This window comes from Theropithecus gelada, chromosome 16 (assembly GCF_003255815.1).
Source record: "Theropithecus gelada isolate Dixy chromosome 16, Tgel_1.0, whole genome shotgun sequence".
NCBI classification, from domain to species: Eukaryota; Metazoa; Chordata; class Mammalia; order Primates; family Cercopithecidae; genus Theropithecus; species Theropithecus gelada.
Window position 1 is genome coordinate 53,470,614 of NC_037684.1, and position 16,780 is coordinate 53,487,393.

A 16,780-nucleotide genomic window follows, 5' to 3' on the forward strand; every position below is an offset into this window, starting at 1 on the left:
AGTGACCCCTTCACAGCCTTCCCCCCAGCCCAGGCTCGGGCCCTGCATTCCGCCGTTCCTCTCTTTATCCTCCTTGCCTTTGTTAGGGAACAGCCCACAGCCTTTCTTTGTCTATTACGAGGTGGCCCCCTTTAAAGCCCTCACCCCTTCCCTTCGATGATAGATGGCCTCTCATTTGGGGGTTTGTCTTGTGTTTCCCACGTGTAGACAGAAGTTATGTTCTTTGGCCAGGACCCTGCACAGGGGCTGCTGGCCTGACTCAGGGCATCCCCTGAGAGCTCTCGAGGTCCTGTTGCCCCTCACAGGGGATGTCACCCTCCACCACTTGCCAAGGTGCAGCCCAGTTGCTCTACTGCAGAATCGCTCTTTCTTTTCTTCCCTGCAACTGATAAGCATCTCGGGTGTGGGGCGCTGAGACCAGCACGCGCCATGCTCCTGGGGGACATTTCCTGGGACGTTGCTGTGGGGACTCTGGCGGGAGCTGGTCTCTACCCTGGCGGTTGTGAATAATGACCATGCCAGTGCCCCACTTTGCTGCTGCCCACGGCCTCTGCCTTCCCTTCTCCCGTGGCTGACTCTGTTCTTGGCGCAGTTCATGGGTTCCTACTCTGCAGGGGTCTGACCTCTCACTGTCCTTAATGATTCTGGTCTCAAATGGACCCAGATGTGACCCATGGAGCCCTCAACCAGCTCCAGGTCCTGAGACAGGTCCCTTGTTTTTGGAGCACCAACTTCTTATCTGGCCTCACAAGATATTACAGGATCATCTTGTATCCGGCCTACCCCAAATCCAGGCTCAGCCCATTCTCTGAGGGCCCCACTTCCTTTTTTTTCTTTTTTTTTTTTTTGGTTTGTTTTTTTGAGACGGAGTCTCGCTCTGCCACCCAAGCTGGAGTGCAGTGGCGCCATCTCAGCCCACTGCAACCTCCGTCTCCCGGGTTCAATCAATTCTCCTGCCTCAGCCTCCTGAGCAGCTGGGATTATAGGCGAGCAGCACCACGCCTGGCTAATTTTTTGTATTTTTAGTAGAGACGGGGTTTCACCATGTTGGCCAGGCTGGTCTCACACTCCTGACCTCAGGCGATCTGCCCACCTCAGTCTCCCAAAGTGCTGGGATTACAGGCATGAGCCACAGCGCCTGGACTCCTGTCTCCTTTTAGAGAACAAGATCTGGGCGTAGGTGTGCCCATCACTACTGGGGTGTCTGCTTCTCAGCCCTTTCAGGGAACAGAGCTAGGAAACACACATACACGTTTGGAAATATACATATACATACGCACATACATACTTGTCTGTGTACACTCACATACTCATATGCATGGAAGTATACATACAGTTCACATGCATACTTCAGAAATCTTGTGTTCTCACCCATACCTCTTTTTGTTTTTTTGTTTTTTTTTGAGACGGAGTCTTGCTCTGTCACCCAGGCTGGAGTGCAGTGGCCGGATCTCAGCTCACTGCAAGCTCCTCCTCTCGGGTTCACGCCATTCTCCTGCCTCAGCCTCCCAAGTAGCTGGGACTACAGGCACCCGCCACTTCGCCCGGCTAGTTTTTTGTATTTTTTAGTAGAGACGGGGTTTCACCGTATTAGCCAGGATGGTCTCGATCTCCTGACCTCATGATCCGCCCGTCTCGGCCTCCCAAAGTGCTGGGATTACAGGCTTGAGCCACCGCGCCCGGCCCATCTCACCCATACCTCTAATTCCAACCCATGCCCCACGGCTTTTTCTTGCCTTCTCCCGTTCCGTATGTGTGTGTTCCTTCCCCAGTGGGAACCCTGCTCCCAGCGTGACCAGCACATTCCGCCGTGCTCAGTCCTGCAGTACATCTCACATCACTTCAGAATCGCTCTGCCCATACCACTGCCATTAACAACCCCATTCAGATGAGCACTGGATTTGTTTGTAATTCACCCCCCCCACCACCACCCAGTCTTGCTCAAGGCTGAGGGTTTGTAATCAAACACCGTGTTTGTGAGTCACTGTAGCTTCGCTCTCTCTGTCCTTGTCTGTCTGTCTCTCTCTTCATTGTGGTTATGGCGTCTGTGGGAAATAGAATTCGGTTCATTTGTTCTGGTTCACTTTCAGTCTCATGTTTTCCTGTTCCCTTCCAACTCTGACTTGATTTTACTTTTGGAATCTGTAGACTGTGACGTGCCCAGCCCAGCTGGACCATTGCAGGAGCTGGGTACTTGCGAATTGAGAATGTGCTGAGTGGGTGTTGGGAAGGGGAAGTCTAGGTGGAAAGGTCCTTCTTGGCCACAGCCCAGGGGTGAACACCAGCACCCACCCTGACATACAGACTTCCCGGGCTTGCCTCATGGGAGAAGTCCTGCCTCCCCAGGGCTGCCACGCCCAGGATGGGAAGAGGCCGGACCCGTTGCTCAAGCTCCGAGTTTCTGCTGTCCAGAGGAAGGAGGCCAGCAGGACCTGGTGGGACAGTCCTGGAAGGCCAGGGCCCTGCACACAGATTGCAAATCAGCACAGGGGCTTTACTGTCTGAATAGCCCCAGTCCCACGTTCCCAGGCACATCTACCCCATCCGACCTGGCTTTCCTCTCTCTCACTTCTTACTGATTCCCATGACGCCAAATTCCCTTTATTGATGTATTTAGAAGAATATGGACAAGCAGGGAAGCCGGGGAGCATGCTGGCCATCACTGCCGGCTGCTCAGCTGTAGAGATCCAGGAGCTGGTTATCAAGGCCTCTTGGTCTATTCCTGGGACCCTAACCCTGCATGGAGTTCAACCATGGTGCCTCATCTACACAACAGAGCTGAAAGGCCTCTGTCCTCCCAGCCCCAGACGAATATTTGGGACTATTCATTAGGTGAACCCTTTTGTGGGTTTTTCAGTCTCAAGGCCGGAAGCCCCCTGAGTGTGAAAAGCATCGTCAGGAGGAAGGGTGAGAAATCCACCTGCTCCTGGTCAGGGGAGAAGCTGTTTCCATCGCCCTTCCTGTCGCCTCCCCCCTGCACAGCTGTATCTACTGAGGCAGGCGCTGCAGCGAGTCAACGTGGTTTCCTCCTGCCAGCTGGAACTGCAAGAGCAGTCCCTGAGGACGGCCAGCGACCAGGAGTCCGGGGACGAGGAGCTGAACCGCCTGAAGGAGGAGAATGAGAAACTGCGCTCGCTGACTTTCAGCCTGGTAGGTTCCGGTCCCCCGGGCGGAGAGCAGCCTCCTGCCTTGGGGGCTTGGCCCCAGGCTGTGGGGTTTCTGGCAGATGGTTTAATTAAGGGGAGGCGAAGGACAGGAGGTGAAATTCGGTGACTCTTCTCACCCACTTTCTCTTTACCTCCTTCCTTCCTGCTGTTCCCCAGACCCCAAAATTGGCACAATTAAAAGCTGCTGGAACCAGTATTAAAAGCTGGAACTGGGCACAGTGGCTCTTTCCTGTAATCCCAGCACTTGGGAGGCCGAGATGGGTGGATAGCTTGAGCTCAGGAGTTCAAGACCAGCCTGGGCCACGTGGCGAGACTCCATCTCTACAAAAAATACAAGAAGTAGCCGGGCGTGGTGGTGCACACCTGTGGTCCCAGCTACTCAGGAGGCTGAGATGGGAGGATCGCTTGACCCTGATAGTTTCAGGCTGCAGGGAGCTGAGATCACGGCACTGCACTCCAGCCTGGGCGACAGAGGGAGACCCTGTTTCAAACAAATGAAAACGAGAGCCGCTGGAGGTGCATCACAATGCCCCACTCGGTGGGTTTACTGCAGCCGCTGTGTTTTGGAGGGGACTTGGCCAATTGTAAAACATGGGATTCGTGTTAAAGATGGAGAAAGAAACCTTTCTGCCTGGAAAGATTCCGCCCTCTGGGCCTCATGTGCACGGGAGAGAGGGCGGTTCTGAAGCAGAGCAGTGAGTGAGCAATGACCCTCGGCTTCTCCTCCTCGCCCCTCTCAGTAGATTACTATTGAGATATTCCTTCCACAAGCATTCACTGGGCCTGGGGCACCGGCCCTCCTGCAGCCTGGATTGTGTCCCTGTTTATTAGCTGCTTCCTGGGAAGTGAGTGTCAGAGGGAACAACCCGTCTGCTGGTTTCTCCCTCGCCGCGGAACTGCCGGGAGATCTGCTGAAGGAGAAGGCTGACCTGGTAAAGGGAGGAATCGGTGTCCTGAGAGGTCACCAGCTTCCTGCGTTCCTTTCTCCTTGGACGTGAATGTGCACGTTTTCCAGGCGTGGTGGGTGGCTCTTCCGTGGCTTCTCCCCGCCCAGTGTACAGCAGTAAGACTGCGTCCGTCCACACACCTGACCGTGAAGTTGCCGCCGTCTCCTTGGGATTCTGCTTGCCTAGGGCAGGCCTCTGGGGAAGCCAGCACCCCAAAATGACCTCTCTCTGCCCCAGGCGGAGAAGGACATTCTGGAGCAGAGCCTGGACGAGGCGCGGGGGAGCCGACAGGAGCTGGTGGAGCGCATCCACTCACTGCGGGAGCGGGCCGTGGCCGCTGAGAGGCAGCGAGAGCAGGTGCCGTGTGACCCCTTCCTCTCCTGTGACCCTCCTGGGGCTGGTCTCGGGGGCGCGGACAGGTCCGTGGGGAAGCCAGATTCCTTCATCCACACCGAGCTCACATAATTTTGCTGAACGAAACGGTCGACCTGCTTTGTCAGCGCCACCCTGAGCTCCGACTCACACCCCACAGCTAAGACCATGGTCAGGCAGATGCGTGATTCAAACACAGGGGATTTCAGGGCCCAGGGCCCCAGGGAGAGCCAGGGACTTAGGTGAGGAGGGAACGGGGAGGAAAGGAGACGGTGGAAGAGAAGAGGACAGGGAGGGGGAATTTTTTTGGGGGACATTAAAAAAGCAAAACACAACTATGCATGTAACATCCACTCATTGTTTTAATTCAGATATAAACAGCCTAAGCAACTGTCTTGATGTGCCTCGAAATCTAGCACTTAAGAGACGAGTGAGGCCAGGCACGGTGGCCCACACGTATAATCAGCACTTTGGGAGGCCGAGGCAGGCAGATCACTTGAGGCCAGGGGTTCAAGACCAGCCTGGCCAATATAGTGAGACCCTGTCTCTACTAAAAATACAAAAATTAGCTGTATTTTTTTTAGTAGAGGGCCTGGTGGTGTGTGCCTGTAATCCCAGCTACTAGGGAGGCAGAGGTACGAGAATCGCTTGAACCGTGGAAGCAGAGGTTGCAGTGAGCTGAGATCGTGCTGCTGCACTCTAGCCTTGGCATTGCAGCAAGTCTCCGTCTCAAAAAAAAAAAAAAAAAAAAAGAGAGAGACGAGTGAGAATTGACCTTATTTCATCCCTAGAACTACCTCCCTCCCTCCACCCCTGGGCTCCCCGACCCCCTCCTCAGCTCAGACCCTCAGAGCTGCTGAGCTCCACAGGCCATGTGTCCCACTCTGTCCAGTACTGGGAAGAGAAGGAACAGACCCTGCTGCAGTTCCAGAAGAGTAAGATGGCCTGCCAGCTCTACAGGGAGAAGGTGAACGCGCTGCAGGCCCAGGTGTGCGAGCTGCAGAAGGAGCGAGACCAGGTACCTAAGAGGCCAGGCCCACCCCGCCACCCAGTGCTTGCTTCCCCAGGTGAGGGCTGGTTCCGGGGACAGTCTCATAGCTCCCTGTCCTCGATGGCAGCTGGTCCCAGATTTCAGGGTCTCTTTCCTTGGTCCACATGACGTTTCCTCACTCCCCCATGCCGTCTCTATCGTCCTTCTTGCTTTTATTCTTGGCACATGACCCTGAGAAAGTGCACCCCAAATATTGGGTTTTGTTGAAACTGCACACGTGAACATGAATTGAAATGAATCCTAAGTTTGCACAACTCAGCGTGGGCCATTTAGTGGATTCAGATGAGCATGGGCTAGAAACAGGGCTCTCCTTCTCTAGCTGAGGCTCCCCCGTGGTGATGGCTTGGCCTCCTTACTCCCGTCTTGGCCCACAGGCATACTCCGCAAGGGACAGTGCTCAGAGAGAGATTTCACAGAGCCTGGTGGAGAAGGACTCCCTCCGCAGGCAGGTGTTCGAGCTGACGGACCAGGTCTGTGAGCTGCGCACACAGCTCCGCCAGCTGCAGGCAGAGCCTCCGGGTGTGGTGAGTGCTCCCCGGCTGACCTGAGCTGGAGGCCAGGCAGGGGACAGAGCTGGGCCCCAGGGTGGCCCAGGGAGGCACCGGGAGGACAGGCAGGGTCCCAGGCTGGGCCACACGCTGCACCTGCAGAGACAGCCCAGTGTCACTGTGTTGACCGACACACCGGCTCCCACGCGAGACGGCCCAGTGTCACTGTGTTGACCCACACACCGGCTCCCACACGTGAATGGTGCTGTGCAACCTTGAAGGTGCCCTGTAGACAAGTAGAGTCTGCTTCCGTATCATAGAACGGGGAGCTTAGCAGAAGGTTCTGGAACCTGTCGAGTGTGGTGATGGATGTGGCAGGTGGCGTTGGAAGCTGTCCACAGGCAGCCATTTGCAGTGTAGATGCTGTGTTCCTGAAATGCTTAAAAGCCCAGCGTCTGAGAGCGGAAAGACAGACCTGCATGTAACAGAGGGAGCACGTTCCCAGACAGCCGGGATTCTTAGAAAGCCTCCGCTCTGGGCTGGCAGGTAGCTCCAGCTCCAGCCCCCAGGGAAGCACAGGAGCTCCTCCCTCCGCATGCAGAATCCACCCGGCCCTTCCTGCCTCACCCCTACACGGCCAGCGTCCCACGTCCCACATCGATGGTGAAAACACACGTGTGCACGCAGAGAAAAACCCTGAGGCAGGCGCCAGCGCGCAGGCTGTGCTCATTCTGAGCGTGAGATGACGGGTGGATTTTATTTTCTTCTCTAACAGGTTCTGCTTCCCTACCTCCAACTTTCTGTGTGTGTGTGTGTGTGTGTGTGTGTGTTATATATTATTCATAGAACTGGTAAATCACACATATTCTAAAAGAAATGAAATGCTGTGTGTCCAACTGGTTTCTTTCAGTCTTGTTGATTGGCAGCGCCTGTGATCCTGTGACGCTGGGGCCCCGGGCTCAGAGGACAGGGACATGACTGTTTTCTCTGGAAGCTGACGAGAGGAAACTGCTGGGGAGGGTGGAACGGGTGGTGCTGACCTGATAGAAACCCCCCGGGCCTCGAACGGGAGCCTTTCCTGAATTAACCAGCCTGTTTGGCCTGTCTTTGGCAGCTCAAGCAGGAAGCCAGGACCAGGGAGCCCTGTCCACGGGAGAAGCAGCGGCTGGTGCGGATGCACGCCATCCGCCCCAGAGGCGACAGCAATGGCAGCCTCGTCAGCTCCACGGAGGTACGGCCGCTCCTCCCACCTCCCTCACTGCTTTGACCCTCTGGGCCAGCCCAGGGGCTCCTCTGTCAGGACAAAAGTGGGCCTCCTTCCACCCTGTCCCCACAGGGAAGAGGTTGGTGCGATTGTGAGAGTTTATTTCATTTTTTGAGACAGAGTCTGCTCTGTCACCCAGGCTGGAGTGCAGTGATGTGATTTCGGCTCACTGCAACCACCACCTCCCAGGTTCAAGCGATTCTCTTGCCTCAGCCACCCAAGTAGCTGGGATTACAGACGCCCGCCACCATGTCCAGCTAATTTTTGTATTTTTAGTAGAGATGGGGTTTCAACATATTGGCCAGGCTGGTCTTGAACTCCTGACCTCAAATGATCTGCCAGCTTCAGCCTCCCAAAGTGCTGAGATTACAGGCATGAGCCACTGCACCTGGCCCTATTGCGAGACTTTTAAACATCAGAGGTTGATTCTGTCACAGTCCTGGAGGCCAGAAGTCCAAAGTCAAGGTGCTGACAGGGTACCTGTCTGAAAATCCTGTTCCCAAAGGTCGTCACTTTCACAATTTGCAGGGTGGACATGAGTTTCCAGGGAACCCGATTCAACCTGGTACAGCCGGTCCCCAGACATGAATTTCCAGGGGACCCGATTCAACCTGGTACAGACGGTTCCCAGACATGAGTTTCCAAGCGACCCGATTTAACCTGGCACAGACAGTTCCCAGACATGAGTTTCCAAGGGACCCAATTCAACCTGGCACAGATGGTCCCCGGACATGAGTTTCCAGGGGACCCGATTCAACCTGGTACAGACAGTTCCCAGGATGCCAGCCTCACTGTGGTTTCTGGAGCCTCAGGTCCCTGGCATCTGCCCTCACCCTTTGGCAAAGTAAAGAGGTGGTCCCACCACAGTGGGCATGTGGCATGAGGATGCCGGGGTCAAAGCCCCAGTGCCGCAGGATGCCGGGAGCTGGGAGGGAGGGAGGGTGAGAAGCAGGTGAGCCTGACATCCCTTTGCCATGCCTTGGGGTGGACCTGGTGTTTCCTTCCTGGACCATCCCAGCAGCACCCCAAGAGCATCAGGCCCAGGCTCACTTGCCCCCTGGCCACTCAAAGAGTCGGGGGAGGCCGGGATCTTCCCCAGAACACTGAGTGCACACAAGGGGAAGATGTCCCTGTCGGTGCTGGGACTCCCTGGGCCAGAGCAGTCCAAACCCTCAGCTGAATTGACTCTCGCATCTGCCTTAATGCCCCCCGTGCCCCCCATTCCCCACAGGACAGAGTCCAGCCATGTTTCCCTTCCCTGGGGGTGGGTCGGGTCGGGGAGGGAAGGGAAGGGACCTCAGGTGCTCAGAACTGGCTCCCAGCAGCTCTGCTCACCAGGACACACCGTCCTCATTCACCGACCTCGTGGGCGACTGACCAATCAGCTCCCCTCCAGCCACGCTGCTCCTGCCCCGGCTTTCTAATCTGGCCGCTCTAGGGGGACTGCCTCCTACAGCCTGGGCTCTCTGTGTGCCACTGCTCTGTTGCTCTCTCTGCCTGGAATGTGCCCCCAACACACACACTCCACCTCACTCCTCTGTGCCACTTTCTCCAAAGAGTCCGCCCGGGCCTCCCTGCCCTGCCCATGTTGCCCACAGCCCTGGAATGCCTCACTCCACCTCACTGGTCCATGGGTGCCCATTGGTTCCCCCACACCAAGGATGGTGCCTGTCCTCAGTTGTACATCTGACACCATCAAAGGACCTGGCACATAGTAGCTGCTCCAGGAATACTTATTAGTGAAAGAAGGGGCTGGATTCAGACCTACCCCACACACCTGGTGACCTCAGTGCCTCGCACGTCACATTCGTCAGTGTGCATTCTGAATGCAGCCTGCCCTCCCTAGCCACTAACTCAGCCTCTCTGGGCCTCAGTTGCTTTGTACATTAGTTTGTTCTCATGCTGATAGTAAAGACATACCCGAGATTGGGTAATTTATAAAGAAAGAAGTTGAATTGACTCACAGTTCAGCATGACTGGAGAGGCCCCAGGAAACTTACAATCACGGCAGAAGGCACCTCTTTGCAGAGCGGCAGGAGAGAGAATGAGTGCTCAGCAAAGGGGGAAGCCCTTTATAAAACCATCAGATCTTGTGAGAACTCACTCTCACAAGAACGACATGGGAGAACCGGACCCCATGATTCAGTTATCTCCACCTGGTCCCACCCTTGACATGAGGGAATTATTACAATTCAAGGTGAGATTTGGGTGGGAACACATGGCCAAACTACATCACTTTACATGTCAAATGGGACAGCAGCGCCACCTTACAGATTTATCCTGAGAACTAAGCCAAGCAGCTAATAGAGTGCCGGACATACAGCAGGCGCTCACTGCATGTGACCCCAGTGTCTGGCATACAGCAGGTGCTCAGTGCATGTGACCCCAGTGTCTGGCATACAGCAGGCGCTCAGTGCACGTGACCCCAGTGTCTGGCATACAGCAGGCGCTCAGTGCATGTGACCCCAGTGTCTGGCATACAGCAGGCGCTCAGTGCATGTGACCCCATGTCACATGGGGTCACATTTCCTTCCCCTCCTGCTTCCTCATCTCCACTCAGTTCTCACTGTGGCTCACTCTCTCTATACCGTGGGGGAGCAAGGGAGGAGTCTCGGGGTGTCCTCGTGCGTGCCCCACTGACCTCTGCTCTCCCTCCTCCAGTCTCAGCTCTGGTCGGACCTGAGCAACACATCCAGCCGCGAGCTGGCGGACAGCTTCCGCTCCAGCAGCCCCGCGCCCCCCAGCCAGCAGTCCCTGTACAAGCGGGTGGCCGAGGACTTCGGGGAAGAACCCTGTTCTTTCAGGTAGAGCACGTGTGGCACTGGGGTCCTTCCTGGCAACTCACCAGAGACACCAACCTAGACCTCAGGGCATCTGGGTGTTGCAGGCAGCAGCTCCTGCCCTCAAAGCGGAGCTGGCAGGTGCTGGGGGCCAGTGCTTGGGGCGTGGGGACTCAGAGGGAGCAGGTGATGTAGTTTGAGCCTGCTGCTGCTTGTGCTTTGCAGCAGCTGCCTGGAAATCCTGGAGGGAGACCCAGGAGCCCCGCCGGGAGCTAAGGCAGGCGACCCACACCTGGATGATGAGCTCCTAGACAGGGCAGGTGAGCGTGCCCAACCCTGAACCTTCACAGCAGCCCACCTCCCCTGGGCAGAGCAGGGAGCGGATGAGAAGGCCGGGGCCTCTCTCCAGGGAAAGAGCAGATAGAAACACAGCTCAGCTTCTGCCCTGGGCCTTGACCTTGGCCTCGACCTTGCACTTTGGGAAAGTCCCGCCTGCCAGACAGCATAAGCCAAAGGCCAGCTGCGCTCTGTTTGCTGGCGTCCTTGTGTTTTCCCCTAGAGCCAGGGAAGTTGTGTTTGATCCACGCCCCGCTCAGCACCCAGCCCCCTGCTCTGATCTGCAACGCTTGGGCTTCCCAGTGGTTTCAGACGGCAGCAGGCAGGGTCGCTTAGTGGTGCCAGGCTGAGGCCAGGCACAGCGTGACATCTACCTGAAGGGAGCATCTCTCCTCTCAGGCGGTGGCTCTAAGGCCTCGTGCTTCTCTTGTGGCTCATTTCTGTTTGTGATTGGACCAGCCCTCTCTCCTTCCAAAGTCCATGGGCCCATCACGGGTGGGTGCCTTCGCCTTTCCACCTCAGCGCAACTGGCTCCCAGCCTTTGGCCTTGCACACAGTAGGTGCTTTGCTCCCCATCTGGAATTCACCTCATGGCCACCAGGGGGCGCAAGTGCCCCGCGCTGCCCAGGTGCCTCCTGTGGGTCGCACGACCAGAAACCGTCATCTCTGGGGACTCATACAGGTTTTTATGTATAACAGCGATAAATTGACAGAGTCCACCCAAGGCATATCTAAATTAGATGTGAGATGAGAAGGGAGAGCTTATTCGTCTGTATTTTTCCTCTGTGAGGATTCTGCGTAATGCCCTGGTTGCATATACTTTTAGTGGAATTGACCTCAAATACATTCAGAGTACACACCTCATTTCATTGGCTTTGAATGTGATCCCAGTGGGTTTTTGCCTGTGAGCCAGGCCTAGGGAACTCTTAGGTCTGTGCTAGCCCTGGTTCTCCTGTGTGGTTCACAGAGTGAGACTTGCAGCCGTGGACCCTGGCAGGCTGCTCCCTGGCTCGGGTGCTCACAGGCTGTACAGGAAAATGCTAGAGCTTGGGAAACCCTGGGGAGCCTCTAGTCCTAGGATTGACAACTCAGAGACCTGCCACGACCAGCTGGGAAGCAGAGGGGTCTGGGGTAAGGAGCAGGCAGCCGCTGGCCAGTGCCAGTCATTGCTGCCCCACAGAAATGCAGGCCAGCGTGGAAATGCAGGGAAGTACAGTAGTGCAGGTCTGCATAGAAATGCAGGTCCATGTTTGGGAGTCCGAGGTGGGTGGATCACGAGGTCAAGAGATCGAGACCATCCTGGCCAACACGGTGAAACCTCGTCTCTACTAAAAATACAAAAGTTACCTGGGAGTGGTGGTGCACACCCGTAGTTCCAGCTACTTGGGAGGCCGGGGCAGGAGAATCACTCGAACCTGGGAGGTGGAGGTTGTAGTGAGCCAAGATCGCGCCACTACACTCCAGCCTGGCAACAGAGCAAGACTCCGTCTCAACAACACTAACAACAACAAAAGAAATGCAGATCTATGTAGAAAGGCAGGCCAGGGCTGGGCGCAGTGGCTCCCACCTGTAATCCCAGCACTTTGGGAGGCCAAAGCAGGTGGATCACGAGGTCAGGAGTTCAAGACCAGCCTGGTCAACATGGTGAAATCCTGTCTCTACTAAAAATACGAAAATTATTCGGGTGTGGTGGTGCATGCCTGTAGTCCCAGCTACTCAGGAGGCTGAGGCAGAAGAATTGCTTGAACCCGGGAGGTGGAGGTTGCAGTGAGCCGAGATCACGCCGCTGTTCTCCAGCCTGAGGGACAGAGTGAGACTCTGTCTCAAAAAAAAAAAAAAGAAAGAAAGGCAGGCCAGTGCAGGCCCATGCAGACATGGAGGTCAGTGCAGTAATGCAGGCCAGTCCTGAAATGCAGGTCCACGCAGAAATACAGGTCAGTGCAGAAATGCAGCACATATTTTTTCAAGTGAAGCCAGAAATCCAGATTTTAGGTGAAATCTTCCTGTCTTTCAAATGTTGGCAACTCATTCAAATATCACAAAATAGCATGTGGTGCTCAGACCTTCCCAGTTGCAGCTCCTCACTAGTTACAGTGATTTTAGGAAAGATGAAATCAGCGTCCAAGCATTGAGGAAGGGGTGGAGGAAGAGAAAGTTCAGCCTCAGCACAGAGGATGGAACAGGCAGGGGGTGCCTGAGGCTGAGGGAGAAGGGGCTGAGGTTACAGGAAGCCCCATCAGCAATGGGGCGACCAAGATCTGTGAGCTCTTGGCTTCCTCCCAGACCTTCCCCAGCTGGAAAGCAGCCTGCAGCCATTCTCGCCTGGAAGCCTTGATGTCCCGGAGAGGTGAGCAGCAGGGGGAGAGGTGAGCAGCAGGGGGAGAGGCGAGCAGCAGGGGGACAGGTGAGCAGCAGGGGGACAGGTGAGCAGCAGGGGGAGAGGTGAGCAGCAGGGGGAGAGGCGAGCAGCAGGGGGACAGGTGAGCAGCAGGGGGACAGGTGAGCAGCAGGGGGACAGGTGAGCAGCAGGGGAGAGGTGAGCAGCAGGGGGAGAGGTGAGCAGCAGGGGGGGAGGTGAGCAGCAGGGGGAGAGGTGAGCAGCAGGGGGGACCCTCCGAGGCTGGCTGGGGAACCAGGGCCGGGGGTGGCAGAGCAGAGGGTGAGTGTCCTATCACCACTGGGAGGTGAAGCACATGGGGCCATGGAGGGGGAGGAGAATTCCAGAACACTGGGGCCAGAGGGAAGCAATGGGGAGGTGGCCTTGCCGGCTCTCCTACTCTGGGCAGTGCACAAGCCGGTCGTCTCCTGGCCTGCAGCGGCGTCCTCATGCGGCGGAGGCCAGCCCGCAGGATCCTGAGCCAGGTCACGGTGCTGGCGTTCCAGGGGGATGCGTTGCTGGAGCAGATCGGCGTCATCGGCGGGAACCTCACGGGCATCTTCATCCACCGGGTCACCCCGGGGTCGGCGGCGGATCAGATGGCCTTGCGCCCGGGCACCCAGATCGTGATGGTGAGTCGCGCGAGGTCCCTCCTGTCCCCCGGGCTCTTCATGGGGGCAGCGGCAGTGGGTGGGGTGACCCAGACAGACTTCAGATCCCCCAGACCATGCAGATCCACTCTGGGCTAGGCCCCTGCTCTTTCCTGGGCTGATGTAAAGCGTTCCGCTCATTTATAAATGAGAGTCATGCCGTGGGGAACCCAGCACACCACCCGCGGTGGCTGCTGCTATGTGGCACTTCTGACCAGGGGTCTTTGCATGAGGCCCTTTGACAGGGCTGGTGGTGGTCACTTGGGTGTGTGCAGTAAAATACACGTGACATATAATTCACTATTTTAACCATTGGGGCATTTCAAATACACATGACGTATAATTCACTATTTTAACCACTGGGGCATTTCTTTTCTTTTCTTTTCTTTTCTTTGAGATGGGAGTCTTGCTCTGTTGCCCAGGCTGGAGTGCAATGGCACAATCTCCGCTCACGGCAAGCTCCGCCTCTGGGGTTCACGCCATTATCCTGCGTCAGCCTCCTGAGTAGCTGGGACTATAGGCGCCCGCCACCGCACCCAGCTAATTTGTGCGTGTGTGTGTTTTTAGTAGAGACAGGGTTTCACCGTGTTAGCTAGAATGATCTCGATCTCCTGACCTTGTGATCCACCTGCCTCGGCCTCCCAAAGTGCTGGGATTACAGGTGTGAGTCATCGATCTTTTCTTTTTTTTTTTTTTTTTTTGTTCTTTTGAAACAGGGTCTCACTCTGTCACCCAGGCTAGAGTGCAGTGGTGCAATCACAGCTCGACCTCCCCAGGCTCAATTGATCCTCCCACCTCAGCCTCTTAAGTAGCTGAGACCAGACCACAAGCATGTGCTACCATGCCCAGCTAATTTGGGGACATTTTCTTTCTTTCTTTTTTTTTTTTTTTTTGAGACAGAGTCTCGCTGTGCTCCCAGGCTGGAGTGCAGTGGCGTGATCTCGGCTCACTGCAAGCTCCGCCTCCCGGGTTCACGCCATTCTCCCGCCTCAGCCTCCCAAGTAGCTGAGACTACAGGCGCCCGCCACCACGCCTGGCTAGTTTTTTGTATTTTTAGTAGAGACAGGGTTTCACCATGTTAGCCAGGATAGTCTCGATCTCCTGACCTCGTGATCCACCCGCCTCGGCCTCCCAAAGTGCTGGGATTACAGGCTTGAGCCACCGCGCCCGGCCACAATTTGGGGACATTTTCTAAAACTTTCTTTTTGTTGTTATAAAATGCACAAAGCTGCTGAGAAGATAAATGGACACAAATGTACAACCTGGCTGGGCGCAGTGGCTCACGCCTGTAATCCCAGCAGGAGGCTGAGGCAGGCAGATCACTTGAGGTCAGGAGTTCGAGACCAGCCTGGCCAACATGGCAAAACTCCATCTCTACTAAAAATACAAAAATTAGCCAGGCGTGGTGGTGGGCGCCAAGTAGTCCCAGCTACTTGGGAGGCTGAGGCAGGAGAATCGCTTGAGCACAGGAAGCAGAGGTTGCAGTATGCTGAGATCGCACCACTGCACTCCAGTCTGGGTGACAGAGTCAGACTCCGTTTCAAAAAAAAGTACAATCTAACTAATTATTATTAAGTGAATACATGGGCAGAGGGTGACTTTGATGTGGCCTAAAAGGAGAAGCAGAATTATTAAACTTCAGGAAAAAAAATACTTCTGGGCACAGTGGTGCATGCCCATAGTCCTGGCTACTCAGATGCCTGAGCCCAGGAGATTGAGGCTGCAGTGAGCTATGATTGCACCACTGTACTCGAGCCTGGGTGATAGAGCAAGACCTTGTCTCAAAAAAAAAAAAAAAAAAAAAAAAAGCCAGGCACGGTGGCTGATATCTATAATCCCAGCTACTCAGGAGGCTGAGGCAGGAGAATCACTTGAACCCGGGAGGTGGAGGTTGCAGTGAGCTGAGATCGTGCCACTGCACTCCAGCCTGGGTGACAGAGTGAGACTTGGTCTCAAAAAAAAAAAAAGAAAAGAAAAAGAAAAAAAGGAAAAGGAAAGCACAGTGCTTTCTTAATATGAAAAACTTTTTAAACCAAGAAATGTGCAAGATGGGCTTCACCTCATCCCACAGGCTCACCCTGCGCCCCCCAGGAGGGGACTGGGGATGGGGGCTCTGGGGCGGGAAGGTGAGCACAGAGGAGGGGAGAGGATGTGGCTGAACCCCTTGAACAGGAGTGTTCCACGCACCCCTCACTGCCCCCTTGGAACAGGCTGTCTGAATGCTGAGCTTCCCCAGGGCTTGAATGATAGCACATGGAGCTCCTGATCCAAGCTTCCTTCATGTCCTCCACATGACCCAGAAACTCTTTTTTACATTTCTTTCTTTCTTTCTTTCTTTTTTTGAGACGGAGTCTTGCTCTGTCCCCCAGGCTGGAGTGCAGTGGTGTGATCTTGGCTCACTGCAGCCTCCACCTCTTGGGTTCAAGCAATTCTTTTGCCTCAGCCTCCCGAGTAGCTGGGATTTCAGGCGTGTGCCACCACGCCCAGCTAATTTTTATATTTTTAGTAGAGACGGGGTTTCACCATGTTGGCCAGGCTGATCTCGAACTCCTGACCTCGAGTGATCCACCCACCTCAGCCTCCCAAAGTGCTGGGATTATAGGTGTGAGCCACCATGCCCAGCCCTTCTTTACATTTCTAATTGTCCTCTTAAGCGGCAGTCCCCAAACTTTTTGGCACCAGGGACTGGCTTCATGGAAGACAACTTTTCCACAGACCAGGTTGCGGGGAATGGTTTTCGGATGATTCAAGCACGTTACATTGATTGTACACTTTTCTATTCTTATTACACTGTAACATGTAATGAAAGAATTATACCCTGAACCATAATTCAGAATCAGTGGGAGCCCTGAGCTTGTTTTCCTGCAACAAGACGGTCCCATTTGGGGGTGATGGGAGACAGTGACGGATCATCAGGCATTAGATTCTCATAAAGAGCGTGAAAACCAGATCCCGCGCACGTCCAGTTCACAGCAGGGCTCACGCTCCTGTGAGAATCTACTGCTGTGCTGAGCTGACAGGAGGCGGAGCTGAGGCCGTAATGCTCACTCGCCCACCACGCCCCTCCTGCGCTGAGCTGACGGGAGGTGGAGCTGAGGCCGTAATGCTCACTCGCCCACCACGCCCCTCCTGCTATGTGGCCCGGGTCCTAACAGACCATGGACCAGGACCAGTCTGTGGCCCAGGGGCTGGGTAACCCTGCTCTTAAGGTTCCCAGTGATCAGCTCTGAGGCAGTTCAAGCAACAGAGCCCCTTGACGGTGTTCAGGGAGACAGTCCCGATATCCTAAGGGGGCCAATTCAATTCTAATGATGTTAAAACACATCTTAATTTTGTATCGTAAAAATA

The 16,780-nt window shown here is 55.2% G+C and overlaps 1 protein-coding gene across 1 annotated transcript in view; it reads left to right on the forward strand.

The window, feature by feature from the left end:
• Positions 1 to 16,780, forward strand: part of CARD14 (caspase recruitment domain family member 14) — a 41,868-nt gene that overhangs the window by 17,112 nt on the left and 7,976 nt on the right. The window contains exons 6-14 of the mRNA XM_025361554.1: positions 2,983 to 3,150; positions 4,352 to 4,471; positions 5,379 to 5,504; positions 5,912 to 6,061; positions 7,140 to 7,256; positions 9,951 to 10,093; positions 10,295 to 10,389; positions 12,689 to 12,752; positions 13,222 to 13,414. Coding sequence (XP_025217339.1) covers positions 2,983 to 3,150; positions 4,352 to 4,471; positions 5,379 to 5,504; positions 5,912 to 6,061; positions 7,140 to 7,256; positions 9,951 to 10,093; positions 10,295 to 10,389; positions 12,689 to 12,752; positions 13,222 to 13,414 — 1,176 coding nt within the window. The remainder of the gene's footprint in view (positions 1 to 2,982; positions 3,151 to 4,351; positions 4,472 to 5,378; positions 5,505 to 5,911; positions 6,062 to 7,139; positions 7,257 to 9,950; positions 10,094 to 10,294; positions 10,390 to 12,688; positions 12,753 to 13,221; positions 13,415 to 16,780) is intronic.